General features: G+C 47.1%; 1 protein-coding gene across 1 annotated transcript; it reads left to right on the top strand.

Moving 5' to 3' along the window:
* Positions 1–933: 933 nt before the first annotated feature.
* On the top strand, positions 934–18,669 carry LOC101746736 (uncharacterized). The gene is made up of 4 exons (XM_004932958.5): positions 934–1,217; positions 5,790–6,055; positions 8,270–8,332; positions 16,489–18,669. Exons 1-4 carry the CDS (start codon positions 1,175–1,177, stop codon positions 16,759–16,761), a joined length of 645 nt encoding a protein of 214 aa, XP_004933015.1. The 5' UTR covers positions 934–1,174; the 3' UTR covers positions 16,762–18,669.
* The last annotated feature ends 223 nt before the right edge of the window (positions 18,670–18,892 follow it).

Raw genomic sequence — 18,892 nt, 5'->3', positions numbered from 1 at the left:
ATCATCAATTTACAGACGTCTATCATAGGTTCACCATAGCATTCAACCAAGACACATCGTCACTAAATACAAAATACCCTACAGAAGCACTAAGCTCAGATTAGTCTGGCAATAATGTTTGTCAAAGCCCCAAATCTTAAGTTTTCTCTTAAAAACAATATTTTTTACGAGATAGGACATGAACAGGGCTCATTGTACAAAATTTAGGATGAGCTTGTAAGAAATGTAATTGTAAATATTATGAAATTGACACTGTTTTATCATTTCTTTCGTGTTATAAACTTTGGTTATGTACATTGAGTGTTTTATGCATGAGGTGACTTTTTAGCAAGAATACCAGGAGCGAAGGTGTATAAAATATTTTATTTATTAATTTCACGTTTGTATGTAACATAATGGGAGCTTATTTGACCTTTACATCTGTGAATGTGAAAATAGGTGAGAAAATTCGCGTTTCCAGTGAGCCTATTTTTCGTGATGATAATAAATAAAGCCCAAGATCAGATGCTAAAAGTAGTGAGTGTAGATCTAAGAGTTAACTGCTTTTCACACAGTCAACTCGGTCACACGGCTATGTAGCTCGTCACATCTTAGCAATCCTAGCAACCTGTATGCTTTGGTCCCCGATGGCTGTACGTCTAATGTCGTGTATAGAGAAGCATTACTTTAAATTAGATCTTTCTAAATATCCAAATGACGGTGTTTATAAACCAAAAGCTATGTCCTAAAACTGCTGCCCAAAGTCGCTATGCCACGCGGACGGAGTCGCGGGCACAGCTAGTCAAAGAATATGTATGTATACATAATTATTATAATCACCAAAGCTTTTTATAAAATCAACACAGACAACAAGAGCATCGCAAGAAACTATAACTGGCATATTGAATTTTTTTTAAGAAGAAGCCACCAAGATGCATTTCATCTATTCATATACGAGGAAAAAAGTTCTACATTCGGCAACACTTTCATAGTCTGTTGATAAATAAACATATCGTCAAACACAAAGCTGATGCCGATTGGTTGTCTCCTCGTTATCCGTAAACGAGTGATTCCGAACGAATCGGCTTACAGCTAAATTCGTAATGTCTCCTTTTAGCACCTAGCGCGTAGGTTTATTATTGCTCGTCTGATTAGAATTGACTGACATTTTCTGAAATAAAATTATCAAAGAAAAATGAGTGATATAAGTGATGAAAAACTTAAAACGGAGATCGAAAGTAAGTAATGTTTTTTTTGTAATTAAAATATCACTTTGTAATGAAGAAAAACGTGATAACTCGAAAGTAACGAAAGCGTGCCTTAAAAAATGGCTGATGTCAGAAGTACCAGAAGTCACGGATATCCATAATAAGCAATAGTTCTGATTTTAAGGCATTTTAAGTAAAATTTCAAGGGAAAAAGTTGCTTCAAATATTGATGCGGACCATTATAACAGTTTGCGATATTACCTTTCTTTTTGGTTATGTCCCTGCATTGATGGTTTATTTTTATTTGATGTCATCCTTGACCAAGCATTTCACACATGAACCGAAATTGTAGCGGTATTTTAATGCGTATTAAAGTTCTAAATTGGCGCGCATTATATAGTAAAATTATTATTATTTAAAATGTTGTGTATACAATGTTTATTTATCAAGTAATAAAAGATATTGCGGTCGCAATGTTAGAAAATTAAATACATGCTGCCTGCCATTTCCGTTCCGTTGCACGCAGTTTTTTAATGATTTGTGTTTAGGTTAATTGCCCTGTATCCAGTTGTTGGCGTTTTACATATTTACGGTAGGCAGCAGCTTGACTCTGCCCCTAACATTACTGACGTCCTTGGGCGACGGTAACCACTCACCTTCAGGTGGACCGTATGCTCGTTTGTCAACAAGGCCAAAAAAAAATGTACTATGTATGTACAGGATGTCCCAAATCTCAACTGTAACCTGGTCCTTACTTAACGGTAGGCAGCGGCTTGGCTTTGCTCCTGACGTTGCTGAAGTCCATGGGCGACGGTAACCACTTACCATCAGGTGGGCTGTATGCTCATCTGCGTATAAGGGCAATAAAAAAAAACGTGGTACCCAGTGAGAGAGAATTTCATTTTAATTCTGATGCTTGGAATTATAATCCTGTGGATGCATTTAGAGATATAAGTAGTTTTCTGGTGTTTTAGTTTTCAGAAGGAAACATCAAAACATTACAGGATCAATTTGTTGTTCGTTCTGTTGGTCTTTCTGTAATTTGAGATTTTGTCTTCAAAACAACTAATATCAAGTAAACATTAGTCCCAAATACTAAAATACAGAGGAAGAAAACCAAAAAAATCTGAAACATTTCAATCAACACAATCAAACATTCAAATGGATATGTTGACACAAAAAACACTTATATGGCACCGTACCATATATAACAGCTGTTAAAATATATTTCAAAGATTTCATATATTTGAATCCATTTTTGTGATTTACAAACATTTATCTGCAGATAGGTAGAAGATACTTGTTGCAGACCAAAAAGTAAAGTTTGTCTAACATACGAATTGCCCAAATTTCTATTGAATGCAATCATAAAACAGTCATATATCTCAAAAAATATATAGTTTATTTGATCTTAAAAATTTATTCTTACTGTTGATTACTTTGTGTTTATAATAATATTTCCAGTAACATTCCTTTGTAATTTTCATTTGATTCGGTTGGTCTGACTGAACTAGTCTGTATATAAGTCTTGTTATAAAATGGAAATGTTTGAAGTGTTATGTGTTTGTACATATTATGTAAATTTGGATAAAATATTAAAAGTGTAGTAATCTCTTTGAAATAGTGTTCATTCATATTTAAAGGTGGTAGGACCTCTTGTGAGTCTGCACGGGTAGGTACCACCGCATTGCCTATTTCTGCTGTGAAGCAGTAATGCATTTCATTCTGAAGGGTAGGGCAACTGTTGTAACTATACTGAGATCTTAGCACTTATATCTCAAGGTGGGTGGTGCATTTATGTTGTAGATGTCTATGGGCTCCAGTAACCACTTAACACCAGGTGGGCTGTGAGCTCGTCCACCCATCTAAGCATTAAAAAATTCAAATTTAATAAATAAATAAATATTTGATCCTTTGATTTCTTTCTTTGTTCGTATCACTGTTGTCAGAGCGGTCGTGGTCGTCACTTAGTATCATTGCTGTGGGCAGATGTTATGTGCCTCACGAGCAATTGCCACTTCTCCCGGTCTGTGGTGAGCCTGGTACACTCATGCAAACAACCGACAACTGCCAACTTGACTTGGCCAGTCCATCGCACACAACCTTCCACACGGTCTGGTGCCTTCTACTTTGTCCTGAACGATAAGGCGCTCTATAGAGTCAGTTCTTCGCCGGGAAGATAGTATGCGCCTTTGCACGAGCGCGAAAGACGCTGCTTAATGTCGAACTCTTGAAGAATATTAGTGCGAAGTTCGGTCGATGAAATAACAACCCGGTCACCGTCCTCGTCGAAGCCGTCGCTAGCGACGAAGGACTCGACGAGTGAATTAACCCATAGACACAGCCCACTGAGTTTCTCGCCGGATCTTCTCAGTAAGTCGCGTTTCCGATCCGGTGGTAGATTCTACAAAGCACTGCTCTTACTAGGGCCAGTGCTAGCCACAATCCCGGTTTGAGCCCCATGAGCCTCTCAAGGCTATCAGCATAAGTAGGGAGAAAAAAAAAGAAATACTAAAGATTCATCCCCAGCACCACATCTCGCTAGAGTGTATTGGAGTGATGTAGGCAAAATAAAAGAGAACTCTTCAAGTCGACAATTCGTATAATACTGTCAACGTATATTTGGGTCATGACGCCTTACGTAGCATGGGTGAATGAACTCCTCAGCAATGGACTCGAACTGACTCCCAGCTGCTCCACCTCGGTCCCGGCGCCCTGGATATCCTCTAATCATAAGGCTTGAGCATTCTCCCGGCTCCCGGCAGCAACACGTTTTTTCTGTCTTCTTCTATTGTTGATTGATCTTCTTTTTCTTCACCAAAGCAAAGCTTACGTCTCGGTAGCGTATAAAAATACGGGGAAAACAAAAGTTCGTACTAGCCGGATCTTTGAGCTCGTACGAGCCGGATCTTTGTAGCTTTGGTGATGTTTATGTTCTTCCATATTTTCTTAAGCCTGTCCACTGCAGTTCTTAGGATCGCCATACGATCCTTTGATACTGATACATTAGTACGACATAAAATTACAAGCAAATGATAAAAAAAAAACTGGACTGGTGCCAGTAAAATTATCGCCTCCGGTATCGGTTTGTAGTAAAGACTAAGTGCGATTTATCTATACCTTCTGTACTTCTATACTAATATTATAAAGAGGAAAGATTTGTTTGTTTGTTTGTATTGAATAGCGACCCGCCTTCGCTTCGCTTCGGAAACTGTAATTTATTATTGATTTCTCCACTATTTAATGGATGTTATTATACATATAAACCTTCCTCTTCAATCACTCTATCTATTAAAAAAACGGCATAAAAATCCGTTGCGTAGTTTTAAATATTTAAGCATACATAGGGACAGACAGATATAGGGACAGAGAAAGCGACTTTGTTTTATACTATGTAGTGATACGTCACGATAATATGCATAATGGGTTAATTTTATCGCGATTCCCCAAAACCGAAATAAATGCTTTCAACACAGACAAGTTTCTTTGCCAATATTAATACTCATGGAGATAATGGTATGTTCTGTCTTCATGCCATCAACCGTATTGTAGTAAAAGAACTCACGATGCCTAGTGAGGCTTTACGTGAGCGTATATGGGTACTTATTAACTATACCTGCGGACTTCCATACACTCCTTTCTAGATGGAATAGATATGGTAGAGTCACTACACGGGATGCAAAGGACATGTTGATTTGCCGCTCTTGAGAAAATTCCAAATTTACCGACAGGTTCTTCCGATTAACCTAGAGTTCGACAATACACTTCCTGGCACAAAATGATGCTGTGAGATTTTAGGGAGATGAAGGGAGAGGCGTGTGTGTTGGTTATGTGTTGCGTGCTGTCCTCCATAAACCTCATCGGAGTGGTCAATAAAACATTACTTATATCTACATGTTTATTCGCGTCGGCGACCGCGGTGGATCGCTCCACGTTAACCACTGACTAACGTATGTTGCTCATTACTATAACTGCATAGTAAGCAGCTAAGCGGGGTGGGGTATCATTCCCCTACAATGCTACCAAATTCTCGACCCGTTCTCTTCAGTATAACCCATATTCTCTCTACCGACTTCCTATGCCCTAATTCAATATTTTAAGCTACTGTTCCCAAATCCAAGTTTTCCTTAAGATTTTACGCACATACAGTTGCCACCATCCTGTATGTTCTCGCTGTTGGCAGTACTCATGAGTTCCAATTCGAAAGGCAAGTTAGCCCTAACACAAGCAAGCCCTTTTGTCTGGTGGTAAGACCTCTTGTGAGTCCGCACGGGTAGGTATCACCACCCCGCCCATTTCTGCCGTGAAGCAGTAATGCGTTTCGGTTTGAAGGGCGGGGCAGCCGTTGTAACTAGACTGAGACCTTGGAACTTATATCTCAAGGTGGTTGGCGCATTTACGTTGTAGATGTCTATGGGCTCCAGTAACCACTTAACATCAAGTGGGCTGTGAGCTCGTCCACTTTTACCATTTAAGCAATAAATAAAAAAGGCCTCTTGTCACAAGTTGCCTTCCGACATCCTGTAAAGTCTATATAGGCCGATCACTTACCCGATCTAGTCCAGAACAGATTATGAATGAATTTGAACACTTGATCACCAGAAATTCTGAAGAATGCGGAACTATCGAACACATCAACGAAGAAGGTCATCAAGAAACTCGAAGAGAATTTAGGAGTGGATCTGTACAGCAGGAAGAAGCAGATCGACGATATGGTCATGGCGTACGTGAACAGCATGGAGTCTGACGACGAAGACGAACTGGTTATGGACGAAAAGAAGAGGGACACCGAAGAGGAAGAAGACGAAAAGGAGCCAGAGGAAGAGGAGAAATCGGCTGATGACAGCGACGACGATAACTGGGGAAAGGTATTTTTTATTTATTTATTTTTATTGCTTAGATGGGTGGACGAGCTCACAGCCCACTTAGTGTGACGTGGTTGCTGGAGCCCATAGACATCTACAACTTAAATGCGCCACCCACCTTCAGATATAAGTCCTAAGGTCTCAAGTATAGTTACAACGGCTGCCCTATCCTTCAAACCGAAACGCATTACTGCTTCACGGCAGAAATAGGCAGAGTGGTGGTACCTACCTGCGCGGACTCACAAGAGGTCCTACCATCAATTAATATATGGTAATGGTCAACTCATACTTTTTGATGGCGTGACACCGCGGATCCTGACGACATCCAGCTTTTTAAGTCAATAGATACAATGATGCTTTGATGCCCGTTAAGTTGTAAGCGGCTACCGAAGTCCATACATTAAAAAACAAATGCTTGAGGTCCCCTCTTGAGACATGAGGTCGGAGTCTCAAGCGCATTCGAATAACGCAGGTTATATCCTTCATGTGATCTCTTAAGAACCCAAAGTCCTTTGGAACTCGCTCAGGTAAAACTAAATCGCCTTCATACCACTTATAACACCATAGATCAAATTTAATTTTATGCTCAATTCAAACGTTATTAAGACGCTTGGCTTGTATTGGCCAGATTCGTATAGAGTCTATATTATCTCACTAATTCACTCATAGACTGTAGTATTTACCTAGGCACTTCATGCCGTAAGATTAATTTGGAATCTCACATACGTTACCCTATATAATAACTTTAGTAATTTTGTATATTATAACTAGAATAATTATGTAGATATAATTTTTTATTTTTTTTATTGCTTAGATGGGTGGATGAGCTCACAGCCCACCTGGTGTTAAGTGGTTACTGGAGCCCATAGACATCTACAACGTAAATGTGCCACCCACCTTGAGATATAAGGTTCTAAGGTCTCAGTATATAATTTTTTTTTTTGTTTGTTATACATGTAATTTTTTTTATGTTTTGAAACTGTAATTTTTTTATGATGTCCTTGGTCCGCTTTTATTTGTCCGCGACTATAACATATATCGAGGGGCAAAATTCTATTTTGGTTTAAGCGACATTTCTGCAACTTTACATGAGAGCCATTTAAGGTTGAAAATGTGGAAAAAATATCATAACAAAAAAAAAAACTTCTTCAGGTATTTTAATGACGTAGATTTCATTGTAGTTCAATTAATGACATCGAATTGTCTATACTAATACTATAAAATAAAACGGAACCTTAAATAATTAAAAAGATAAGTGTCGCGTGTTAAGCGAAATGACGCTTTAACCAAATACAAATCAAAACAAATAAAAAAAAAAAAAAACAGCATAAATGAAAGTACATACTTGTTGAACGTCAAAAAGAACTACCGCCAATTCACAAGAACTAGCCTCCGTCCTGAGAAGAACTGGCAAGAGACTCAGCCGGCATGTCTTTTTTTTTTAACATTAAAGAAATAATAAATAAAAAATGTGTGCGTGTACTAGTGTACACACGTAAGAAGTGAAACTTATTTTTCGAAAAATGATCTACATGCAACTTTCTAGAAATTGGTTAAATAAAGTTAAATTAGATAAAGTTTAAACAAAAGGATTTTATTATCATAGACATGAATACAAAAAAGTTAAATTAGATAAAGTTTAAACAAAAGGATTTTATTATCATAGACATGAATACAAAAAAGATGGCGCGTAACGGAAAAATGTGACGCGTAACCGAAAAATGTGACGGTAAATTTTTTTCCAACGCCGATAAGGAAGTTTCACTTCAAATATTTACTAACAATCACGCCACGTTAACTGGTCCCGTGATAAGTTCGTAAAGAACTTGTGTTACAGGTACCAGATAACGGATATATATGTAAGATTTTTATTATACACATACATATATTTAATAGACGTCCATAACCCTGGAAAAGACATTTATATTTATCATACAAATATCTTCCCTTGGCGGGATTCGAACGCGCGACCCCCTTGTGTAGTGACCATGTCACTTACCACTACACTAGACGGCCGTTTAGATTAGATAGATTAGATATTAGATTTTTATTTTAATATTCATTTTTACAATGAGTAGTATAACGTAACGATTATTGCAATATTGAAATGCCCGGAGCGAGCAAACTCATTCCCACTTTGTGCAATCTTCTCTACCCTTTCACTCCTCGATATATAAATTAAGGAATTTATTTGCTGAAAGTCTTTAAATCTCGCAGCCGACCCGCAAGAAGAGGAAAGTAGAAGAGAAGAAGAAGAAAGGGACAGCGAAACCCAAAAAGGTGCGTTGATCAGACATTTCATATTGTTGCTCTAAGAAATCAGGGTGCTGTATCATTAGATCAGAACTTACAGCCCTTCTGGTTCAAGTTCTACCGAGTCCACAATGTTTTTTTTATTGCTTAGATGGGTAGACGAGCTCACAGCCCACCTTGTGTTATGTGGTTACTGGAGCCCATGGACATCTATGACGTAAATACGCCACCCACCTTGAGATGTAAGTTCTAAGGTCTCAGTATAGTTACAACGGCCTTTAAACCGAAACGTGGTGGTACCTATCCGTGCGGACTCAAGAGGTCCTTTTTTTTTTTTTTTTTTTTTTTTTCGGGTAGAGGGCCGAACCTCCTACGAGGTCCCCGCGCAAAAGGGGCGCGCGGGGTATGTGAGACTCTACAATCTGCATGGTGTTATGAGCAGACCGCGGGACCAAGGATTTTAGGGCCCACCCACTAAACGACTCCCCTGCACTCTTACACCCGACGTCCGATCCCCTCCGAGGTCAGAACCCGGATGAGGTAGGGGGGTTACCGCGGTCAACACTACAACCAGACGGCGCGGCTCACCCCAAGGACGCCCAGCCGACGGAGCCTTCGAGGCGAATCGAAGGCTCTGAAACGTCGGCCGTCTCGGTACGGCAGCCCGTCGGGCCGCCCAGACGGTGCCGCTGGTGTCCCGGAATACCCCGCTGGACCAGAACCAGCCTGCCGGGTCGGGACGCGATACACCGTCGACCGGTCGCTCTATTTACTCCATGGCAGCGCGCTAGAGTGCTGGTAGCGCGCCGCGCGGCCTCACCCCCTCAGGTCGCCCCTTGACCTTCACCGGGGGGAGTTCGCCTCTTACAGGGGCCGAAGTCGGACAAAAGCCCTTCTGCGGCCCCCGGCTCGGCGGCGACGGATAGGTGCGGAGAGGGATGAGCTCTCCCTCTCTCGTTCCGCCGCCTCCTTCTGCGAGATGGTGCACTCGCAGAAGTCGAGCATCGCCTTCCAGGACTCATCGCTGCCGAGCATCGTAGCCACGACAGTCGGCAGCGACAAGTCCGGTCCTATTTGCGAGACAAGGACACGGCGTTGCTCCACCCATGCGGGGCAATATGCGAGCGTATGCTCGACCGTGTCCTCGTCGCAGTCACAGTGGTGACACTCCATCGTCGGTTCCCTCCGGGCAACGCGATGCAGGTACCGGCCGAAACACCCATGGCCGGTAAGCATTTGCGTCAACCGGAAGGTGAGACGCCCTTGGTCACGGTTCGCCCATTTCGCGAGGACCGGGCGCACCGCCTCGACGGTCCGGAGACCGGCCGACGGGTCCGCCAAGCGGCGAGACCACGCCTCCAACACAGACCGCCGAGATTGGAGCCTCCGCGCTCTAATTGCTCCTTCTCCGGGACGTGGTTCCCCCCTGTCGCGAAGGTCACAACGCCACGCATAATCGGCAGCGAGCGCCTCCGCCTCCAGGTCCCAGGGAGGCGTCCCGGCGAGAACGCACGCCGCCTCGAAGGAGACGGTGCGGTATCCACGAATCGCCCTGACTGCGATTGCACGCTGCGGGCGTCGCAGCGCCACGACGTTTCTGCGAGTCAAGGCGCGGCACCACACGGGGGCTCCGTATAATGCAATAGACCGCACCACCCCCACGTAGAGGCGGCGCACCACCGTGTCAGGCCCTCCGACGTTTGGCAAGAGCCGACTCAGCGATCCAGCCGTCGCCATCAGTCGGGGGGCCAACTTCTCGAAATGAGCGCGGAAGTTCCAACGACCGTCCAATTCGAGACCGAGGTACCGTAACCCAGTCACCCCGACCTCGACGCGGACGCCTCCAATCACCAGGTGGGCCCCGGGTGGCGGCTCTCTCCCAGCCCTGTGAAACAGCAGGGCCTGGGATTTCTCGAGGGCCACGTCGAGGCCCAGCCTTCGGATCTTACCGACGACGAATGCCACCCCTGCGCAGGCAAGACGAGCAGACTCTTGGTAGTTCCTCCCCCGGGCCACGACCAACGTGTCATCCGCGTAACACACAACGCTTAGGCCCGGGAGAGGGCCGTGCAGGGCGCTCCTCAGAGCCCAGTCGTAACCGATATTCCACAGGAGAGGGCCAAGGACCGACCCCTGTGGAACACCGCGCTCGACCGGAAAGCGGAGCACCGCACCACCGTGTCCGGTGCACACGACCGATCTGTCCTCGAGATAGGACCCGATCAGTCGGCGGAGGTACGCGGGGACGCCATGATGTTCGAGCGCCCCCGCGATCACTGACCAGGGCAAGGTGTTAAAAGCGTTGGCGATATCCAGGGACACCGCCAAGGCCACCCCACCCCGGGCGACAGCTTCGTCAGAGAGGGCACGCACGCGCATAATCGCGTCGATAGTAGAGCGGCCCTCTCTGAAGCCATACTGTTCCTCCGACAGATCGGGACCCGTCCCGGTCAGGTGCCGGACGATGCGGGCGGCGATAACTCGCTCCAACAATTTTCCCGCCTCGTCCAGCAACACGATGGGGCGGTACCCCGCAGGTGAGTCTGCGGGACGCCCCTCCTTCCTCAGAAGGACGAGTCTGCCCGTCTTCCACTGCTTAGGAAACCGTCCCGACTCGAAGCAGGCTTCAAAGAGCCGCACGAGCCGGTCCCCAAGGGCACCGAAGGCCAAATCCCAGACCCGGCCGTGAACACCGTCAGGGCCGGGGGCCGCGTCTTTTCTCCGCATCCTCAACACGGCCGCATGAATCTCTTCCTCCAAAATGCTCGGAGGGACCACCTCAGCAACACCGCTCACGTCACTGCGAGGCGGCGCGCCCATGGAGGGAGGCTCAAAGTCCCTCTCCATCTGCGGGAACAGCCCGGAGACAATCTCCCGCAGCTGCTGAGGCTGGAGACGCTCCGTCACTGGGAGCGCCCACGGCCGCAATTTCTTGCGGACCGTTTGGTACGGGCGCCCCCAGGGATCCTGATCGAGCATCTCCAGGAGAGTCTGCATGCCCTGAGATTTGGCCTCACCGATGGCCAGTCGCAACGCTTCCTGCTTTTGGCGGCAGTCGGCGCGCAACCGGTCCGCTACCTCCGCGAAGTCCTCATCGCGAAGGCGGCGGCGGCGATGGCGAGCGCTCCGGCGGCGCGCCCGCACGCACTCCTCGCGGAGTTGCGCGATTTCGGGCGACCACCAGTACGCACCGCCACGCGGAGCACTGCTGCCTACCCGGGGCATCGCTGAGTCACAAATACGACCCATCGTTCCCCGTAACCAGTCAGCCTCTGACTCCACGTCCACGGGGCTAGTAGGCACGGGTGCCCACGCAGCCACCGTGGCTGCCTCCACCAGGAGCTCCTTATTCAGGCGCTTCAGTGCCCACCTGGGGAATGACCGAGGAGCACTTCGCGGGAGCTCCTCCTCACCGCGGGCGTTCATAGCCGACGCGGATCGAGAGGAGGCTGAGAGCTCAAATCGGACGTATCGATGGTCCGAGAGCGTCTCCGCCCCCTCAAGAACGCGCCAGCCACGTGTGCGGCGTGCGATGGACGGAGATGCGAATGTCACGTCCACGTGAGATTCGCCGTTCCATCGCACGCAAGTCGCGACCGAACCTCTGTTCAAAAGACAGAGACCAGCCGCGATCGCCCACTCCGAGAGCATCCTGCCGCGTGAGTCCGAGCGGGGGGAACCCCAAGTCACCCATTTTGCGTTGAGGTCTCCCGCTAAGATAACCGGGCGGGACCCGAGGCGGTGAACCAACACCTCAAGCCCGCCCAGGAACTGCTCGAACTCGGCGAGATGTCTATTCGGAGAGAAGTATACCCCGATCACGACGGTTTCGTCGACCCTGGCCGCGACATAACCGGATCCCCTGGCCACCATCACCAGGGGGGGTAACGCCGCGGCCTGCCTGATAGTAATAGCCACGGAGCCGTCGACGTCCCCGATCCAGGCATCCTGGTCCGCAGGGACGAAGTACGGCTCCGCGGCTATGGCAACATCGATTGACCACTCCACCATGGTGTGGACGAGGAGATCCTGCGCCCTGGCGGAGTGGTTCAAATTCGCCTGGAGGAAGCGATGAACGTGACCCATTATTAAGGGGCCACGTCCATTGCTCCTTCGTCCGTCCCGCCCTCCGGCTCTAGGACCGCGGCGGGAACTGACTCGCCAGCTGCTTTATTTGCAACCGGTTTCTTTTTATTTATTTTACCCTTCCTCCTCTTGGATGAGAAAGAGGTAAAATGACATGCCGGGCCACCAACCCGGTGGTTGGCCCGCCGCTTCTCCGCGTCGCACAATACACAGTGTGGCATGGCGGCAGTGCAGGAAGCGGCCTTGTGCCCAGATTGGCCGCACCGGAAACATAGTCCGCTGCGGTCAACAGCTGACGAGCACTTGGCGAGGCCGTGCCCGGTGCCGAAACATCGAAGGCATCGCCATGGTCGAGCTTCCTGCAACTGCACGTGGGCAATGACCCACCCCACGCGTAGCCTACCGGGCGTGTCAGCGGGCTTTCCCTGTGCAGGCGTAGCCAGTAGGGTGGCTGTCTGTACGGGGCACCGCGCCCATACAGAGCGAGTTCCGGAATATGTACTCCGAAGCTCCCCCACCTTGACGTTTGCAAGAGCACAGTTCCCCTGCAATGCGATAGCGGCAGCCACCTCCTCTTTCGTGGCGCACTCGTCCAGGCCCGTCACCTTGATCTCCGCCATTCTGACAGGCCTGTCGATCCTCACCACCTCCGGATCAGGCAAGATCTCGCGGAGCCGGGCCATAAGTCGGTCCGCAACCGCTCCTGAGTCAGCACCGGGACATTCGAGCAAACGAGCGCCGTTAGCCGTGTGTCGAACCTTCAGTCCGCCTTCCACTCCGATGGCGTCAATATCCACGCCACCACGCGCCCGGGCCATCACTTCTTCGTAAGTGATACCCTTGTCTTTAGCGGCCGGCAGCAATTCTAAAACAACTGCAGCCGACCGCGGAGCGCGTGTCTTGCCGGATCTTCCTCCTCGACGGTTCTTCCGTATCTTCACCGCTGGACCCTCTACGCGGGGAGCGCCAACTGCCTGGACAGACCGAGGGCTTCTTTGTCCTTCCTTCGTCTTTCTTTGTCCCCGCTTTACCACTGTCGTCCACGCTACGTCCATGCTGGATGGGACCGGAGGCAGCGGGCAGGGCTGAGGGTACTGCATCACTTTGGCAGCATTCACGCCTTTCTTCTTCGTTCGGTCCCTTCCAGTACGCGCTACGGCAGGCTGTGGCTTGGTAGGGACCGGCTGCTCGGCCTTGGCTTGCTTAGCTACATGAAGCTTGGCCAGGGTGATCGGCTGGGTTTGATCGTGCTTGGCAGGCTGCTTATTCTGTTTGGCAGACTGGGGCTTGACCTGGGTGCCAGCTCTCCGCTCGTGTGCGAGCAGTGGTCTTGCACGCTCCACTGGCGAACTGCGCGCCTCTAAAATGGCGATCCGCCGCTTTAGCTCAGCTACCTCCTCGACATCGGGTGGAGCCGGGCTACGTATCTCCGCCATGAGTTCGTCCACCCGCATGTGTAGGGTCGCGATCTCCGCCCGTAGCTCAAGATTATTATTTTGCAGCTCGGCGTTTTGTGCCTTGAGCTGGTCTCTCTGCAGTCGCACGCATTCCTCGTTCTCGCCGCTCGTCTTGTGAGTAACTATGTTAAGGTAGTCTTCAATTGTGGCAGCCAAGCACTTAAGAGCATGCAGGTATATGCCCTTAAAACCCCTGCCCGATTTGGCTGCCACACTGGATACAATATCCGAGGCGACCCTAAATAGTTTTGTGGAGTCTTCGAACCCCACCTCGGTGAGGGAGCGGACGAGTCGCTCGACCTCTGCACTGGCAGAGTCCGTTGCCACCTGGCGACCACCGACTGGTGCCGTGGTTTCCTCTAAGGCGAGGAATTTCGCGGGCGGTGCGGGTTCCCCCTCCGAGGAGTCAGAAGGGCGGGAAGCCGCCGCTCGCGGAGCCGTTTTACGTTTGCGGAGTGCTCTTCCTCCTACAATCGTACTATTCATTTCATCTACCGAGAGCGACCCTCGGTCACTCGAGGCGCTACTCCTCACGGAAGCAGCACTTCCCGACCGCATCGAGAGTGCGCTCTCGCATCTTACAGCTTTTGCTGCCACGGTTGGCACCTTAAACGGTGCCGTAGATATTTCGCGGCCCGTGTTGCCGCCCACACTTTCATCAGTTTTTTTTGGGTTAGGAGAACAATACATAACTTATCCCACGAGTATGGGGGAAATATAGAGTCCACCCGCGCAGAGACCCCTGTACACGGGTAAGTCTAGCATAACCCGTCGGAGGGTCGACCGGTACTCCGACGGAAGTCGCACTATCGACTGCACTTCCTGCAGCCACTCATCCCCTCGCGGTGCGCTGCCGCTTGGGATTAGAGATTTATTATAGAGGTGGTCTCCTCGTGGTCCCGGCCAATTAAGGCAAGGACCCCCGGTCCCCAAAACATGACTGAAAGGATTACGGGTTTGGCCGGTGGTCCACCGAGTGCACAAAGCAACACGACAGGCCACCGCCCAGCGCTCGACGAAGCGACACATCGCGAGCACCACGAAGCCACGCCGGCGAACCGGTACCCCCCATATCTGGGGGGCGTTCCCCTGTAGCCGAAGCCGGGGACATGGCAACCAGCGGCCAGCAGAAGATGCAATGCTGGCTCACTTCCACGACAACGGGCACAGAGTGCCACCGCTCACGGCAGGCCGGCGAACCGGTGCCTTCGAAAGCTGCGCCCTCCAGAAGGAGCACTCTTCACTTAATGAAGAGTGTGGAGGGTGCAGTCCTTCCGCTCCTCCTAGTGCTGGTTTGGTCCACGTCATCCGATCTCTTTCGTTGCAAAGCCTAACTAAACTATCCTAACTTAAGCCTTAACCTAATCCTAAACCTAGGACCTTAACCTATATCTAAACCTAACCCTATACCTAGGACCTAAAACCTAAGAATCCTTGCAACGAAAAAGATCGGACGATACCTCTGGGAATGTCGCCCAGAGGATCCCGTTATCCGCCACCTACGGACGCGCCCGGTAGGAGTCCAGCATCTCCTCCGCAGACGAGACCCACAGCACGCAGATTGGGTGCTGTGGGTCCCGTCTGCGACCGGGGACTCAAGAGGTCCTACCACCAGTAACTACGCATATTATAATTTTGCGGGTTTGATTTTTATTACAAGATCTTATTCCTTCACCGTGGAAGTCAATCGTGAACATTAGGCCACGACGACTTCAAACTATCGTGCAATAAAAATTATAGTTTGCATAATTGCTGATGGTAGGGCGTCTTATGAGCCCGCACGGATAGGTATCACGAACCTGCCTATTTTAGCCGAGAAGCAGTAATTTACTGAAGTTCTAAGCAAAAAAATTAACGCAGACTTTAATTAAAAAAATTGAAGTGTGTTGAGCCGTTTGGCAGTTGGTCTAGCTGATGCCCGCATGCATTTACCACAGCTCATCCGAAGGGCCGTACTGGTGGTAGGGCCTCTTGTGAGTCCGCGCGGGTAGGTACCAACACCCTGCCTATTCCTGCCGTGAAGCAGTAATGCGTTTCGGTTTGAACGGCGGGGCAGCCGTTGTACTGTTAAAAGTGAGACCTTACAGCTCATGTCTCAAGGTGGATGGCGGCATTTACGTTGTAGATGTCTATGGATGTCAGGATAATCGCCTTATCGTTGCCGTCGCTGACTACTCCCCGAATCCTGATCATGCAGGAGCCAGTCACCGTCGTCGCCCTAGACACGTCCTTACGGATCCATCAGATCCAATAACCTTTGCATTAGACGCCTTCAGCTCGAACACTAAGAGCAGGCTTAGGGACCCCGGTAACCGTACTCATCGAACTCGACAAAGAGGTCGCCGTGCAACCTAACCCATGAATCAGCTCGCTGAGCTTCTCGCCGGATCTTCTCAGCGGTTCGCGATTCCGATCCGGTAGCTGATTAATTCGCGAAGCTGTTGCTCTTGAGTTGTTAGGTCTCCTTCGGAGGCGCTCGGGCAGTTGTTAGCAAATCCCACCCTTTGAGCTGAGCCTTTGCTCGCCCACTTGTCCTGGTGAAACTGCAAAGGCCTCTGGGCCACCAGTAATCCTTCAATCCAAAAAATATATATTTAATAAATGTTTATAAAGTCTTGATCATCCACAAACATATTGCAGGAGAAAAAGAAATCGGGCGGTACAGGTAAGGGCAGTGGCTACACCCGCGCTTACAAACTATCGCCCGCTCTGTCCGAGCTCATGGGCGCTGAGGAGATGCCCCGGCACGAGGTAGTCAAACGAATGTGGGCCCTGATCAAGGAACGTAACCTTTATGATCCGAACAATAAGCGCTTTGTGATCTGCGATAAGGACATGCACAAGGTCATAGGCATACAAAGATTTAGGGCTTTCGGAATGATGAAGTATTTGAAAACCCATTTCTTGGACTGAACTATACATACGCTTTTACTGTATGATTGTATGATGAGGTATTTTTTTTTGAACATTTTGCTAACATATTACTCAGAGGTATCTATTTATCGGAACGGTTTTGTTTGGAATGTCGCACCTTTAAAATTATAGAGACTCATTTTGAATAATTCAGTAGGCAACGGCTTGGTTGCAGAATGCTGCGGCTTGGCTCTGCTCCTGGCATTGCTGAAGTCCATGGGCGACGGTAACCACTTACCATCAGGTGGGCCGTACGCTCGTCTGCCTACAAAGGCAATAAAAAATAAATTGGATTTCGTCTTTAATTCAAAAATTGACCTAGAACGACCCTTTTCAGCGACTTTTAGTAATCAAATGACCATAAGTAGCTTATAAAAGGACGAAGATATCTATCGGTCTCTTTCACTCCGTCCCCTTCCTCTACGTTTTTTCGGTTTGAGAACTTTAATCGATGTTTTCCAAAAAACACACATTTTTTGAGTTGGGTCTTTATAATTCTAAAGGTGTGATGTCATATTTTCTTCGTAAACTTTGTTTCCGATGTACATAATTTTTGATTTATAATTGTTTTGCATTAATCATTAAAATTAACAGCAAATCTTGAGGTGATATAATGTAACAGCATATCGTGTCTCCGGAGCTAATTAGGAATTAAGTAAAAATTTAATAATTGTTTTTTTTTTGTTTTTCTTAATGATCGTATTATTGTTTCTGAAACAAATATTATCTTCTCTGTTTGACGGGTCTTAAAGTAGGGGCGTACAGTCGGGCCCAAAAGTCAGCGACTTCACTTTGCCCGTGAGTTGGGCTATTGCATTTTTTATTCACTGTTGTATTTTCACTCGGCAGAAAATTTGGGCAACATGTGTATTGGTGATATCATGTTCTTTGAAAATTTCAAAATCGCACGAAAATTGTAGACAGTGGTCGTATTAATTGGCCTTGTTTAATTCGTTTGGATTTTATGAGCGTTCCCTATTTGGCCTCTGCAAGGCAGACTTTTTGGTGGAAGCCAATATCAAATCGTGAATTAGTAGCTCTGCGTAATTAAAGTTTAGTTTATTTAGTAATTATCGCATTGCGATGGAAGACAGGGTCGCTGTTTGTCCTTCATAAGCAGCTCGCAACTACACACGTCGACGCTTAGAAAGGGACCGCCGATTCGGTTTTGTATAGCGTCGTCTCTGTCATACAGATTAGTTGCATTAGTTTGTCGAGAGCATCCTCACTAAATCAATTTAATTCATTTGATGCTCTGTCCCTTTCCGTCGCGTTCTGTTTGCATTCATTTATTTCAGAAACAAAATTTCATTAAGGCATCACCTTTTTTACTCAATCAATATTACCTTATATTCATCAGTTTGTACTGATTTCTCATACATTTTTATCACGAGTGTAGCATTTAAAACTGTTACCGTGGAATAAGAAAGAAGGCTATCTGTATTAGGCTGCTCTCATTCCGATCGTGTATTTTAAGAACATAAAGAAACGGGCTGATTCGTGTAAAACGGCCTTAGATTTGTAAGACTTTTAGGGGGATAAGTGTATGTTTAAGTAGGGTTATCTGCAGCATGCTTATTTCAGTCAAAACGCTCAATAATATAAGCTAGTCACTCTCTAACTTTCAAACGAAAACAACGCACAGAGAGCCTGTTTATTGAGTTTTTTTACTAAATAAGCTTTAGACTAAAGATATTTTTATTTGATAATAAATATTGTCTAAAAAACTTAACGTCGTGACTGTACTAGTATTTTGTCTCTTTCGTACACTGACGTACAAGAGTGCCAGCGAAAAAACAATAATTTTATGGCGCCAATGACCCAAGATGGCGTCTTTAGGACTGTGTTGTAATTTGTATTTCGATATAATTGATTGATGTGCATAAATAAAGTATTGTCAGACAATAATATACATTGTTTTATTGATTCAAAGTGTGCAGCTCTATCTACCATTTAATGGTCAACCGCATCATGAATGATGCAGCTCACCTTGAGACATGAGGTCTCAGTCTCAAAGTCTGATAATAAGCTGTGCAACCTTCCAAACAATTTGTAGCAGAAATATCCATGGAGGTGTTAAACCACACGTAAATCTTAAAGTTCTAGTGTAGTGTAATACTTAAGTAATTTT

The sequence above is a fragment of the Bombyx mori genome, chromosome 26, assembly GCF_030269925.1.
Source record: "Bombyx mori chromosome 26, ASM3026992v2".
In the NCBI taxonomy this organism is placed as follows: domain Eukaryota; kingdom Metazoa; phylum Arthropoda; class Insecta; order Lepidoptera; family Bombycidae; genus Bombyx; species Bombyx mori.
Note: the sequence above shows the minus strand (reverse complement) of the source record. Positions and strands in the feature narration are given on the sequence as shown.

Excerpts from the sequence above, each read along its gene's own strand:
- LOC101746736 (XM_004932958.5), top strand. The coding sequence starts at position 1,175 with ATGAGTGATATAAGTGATGAAAAACTTAAAACGGAGATCGAAA. Across the intron at positions 1,218-5,789 it reads ACTTAAAACGGAGATCGAAA|AAATTCTGAAGAATGCGGAA; the intron begins GTAAGTAATGTT and ends CTTGATCACCAG. Across the intron at positions 6,056-8,269 it reads ACGACGATAACTGGGGAAAG|CCGACCCGCAAGAAGAGGAA; the intron begins GTATTTTTTATT and ends TAAATCTCGCAG.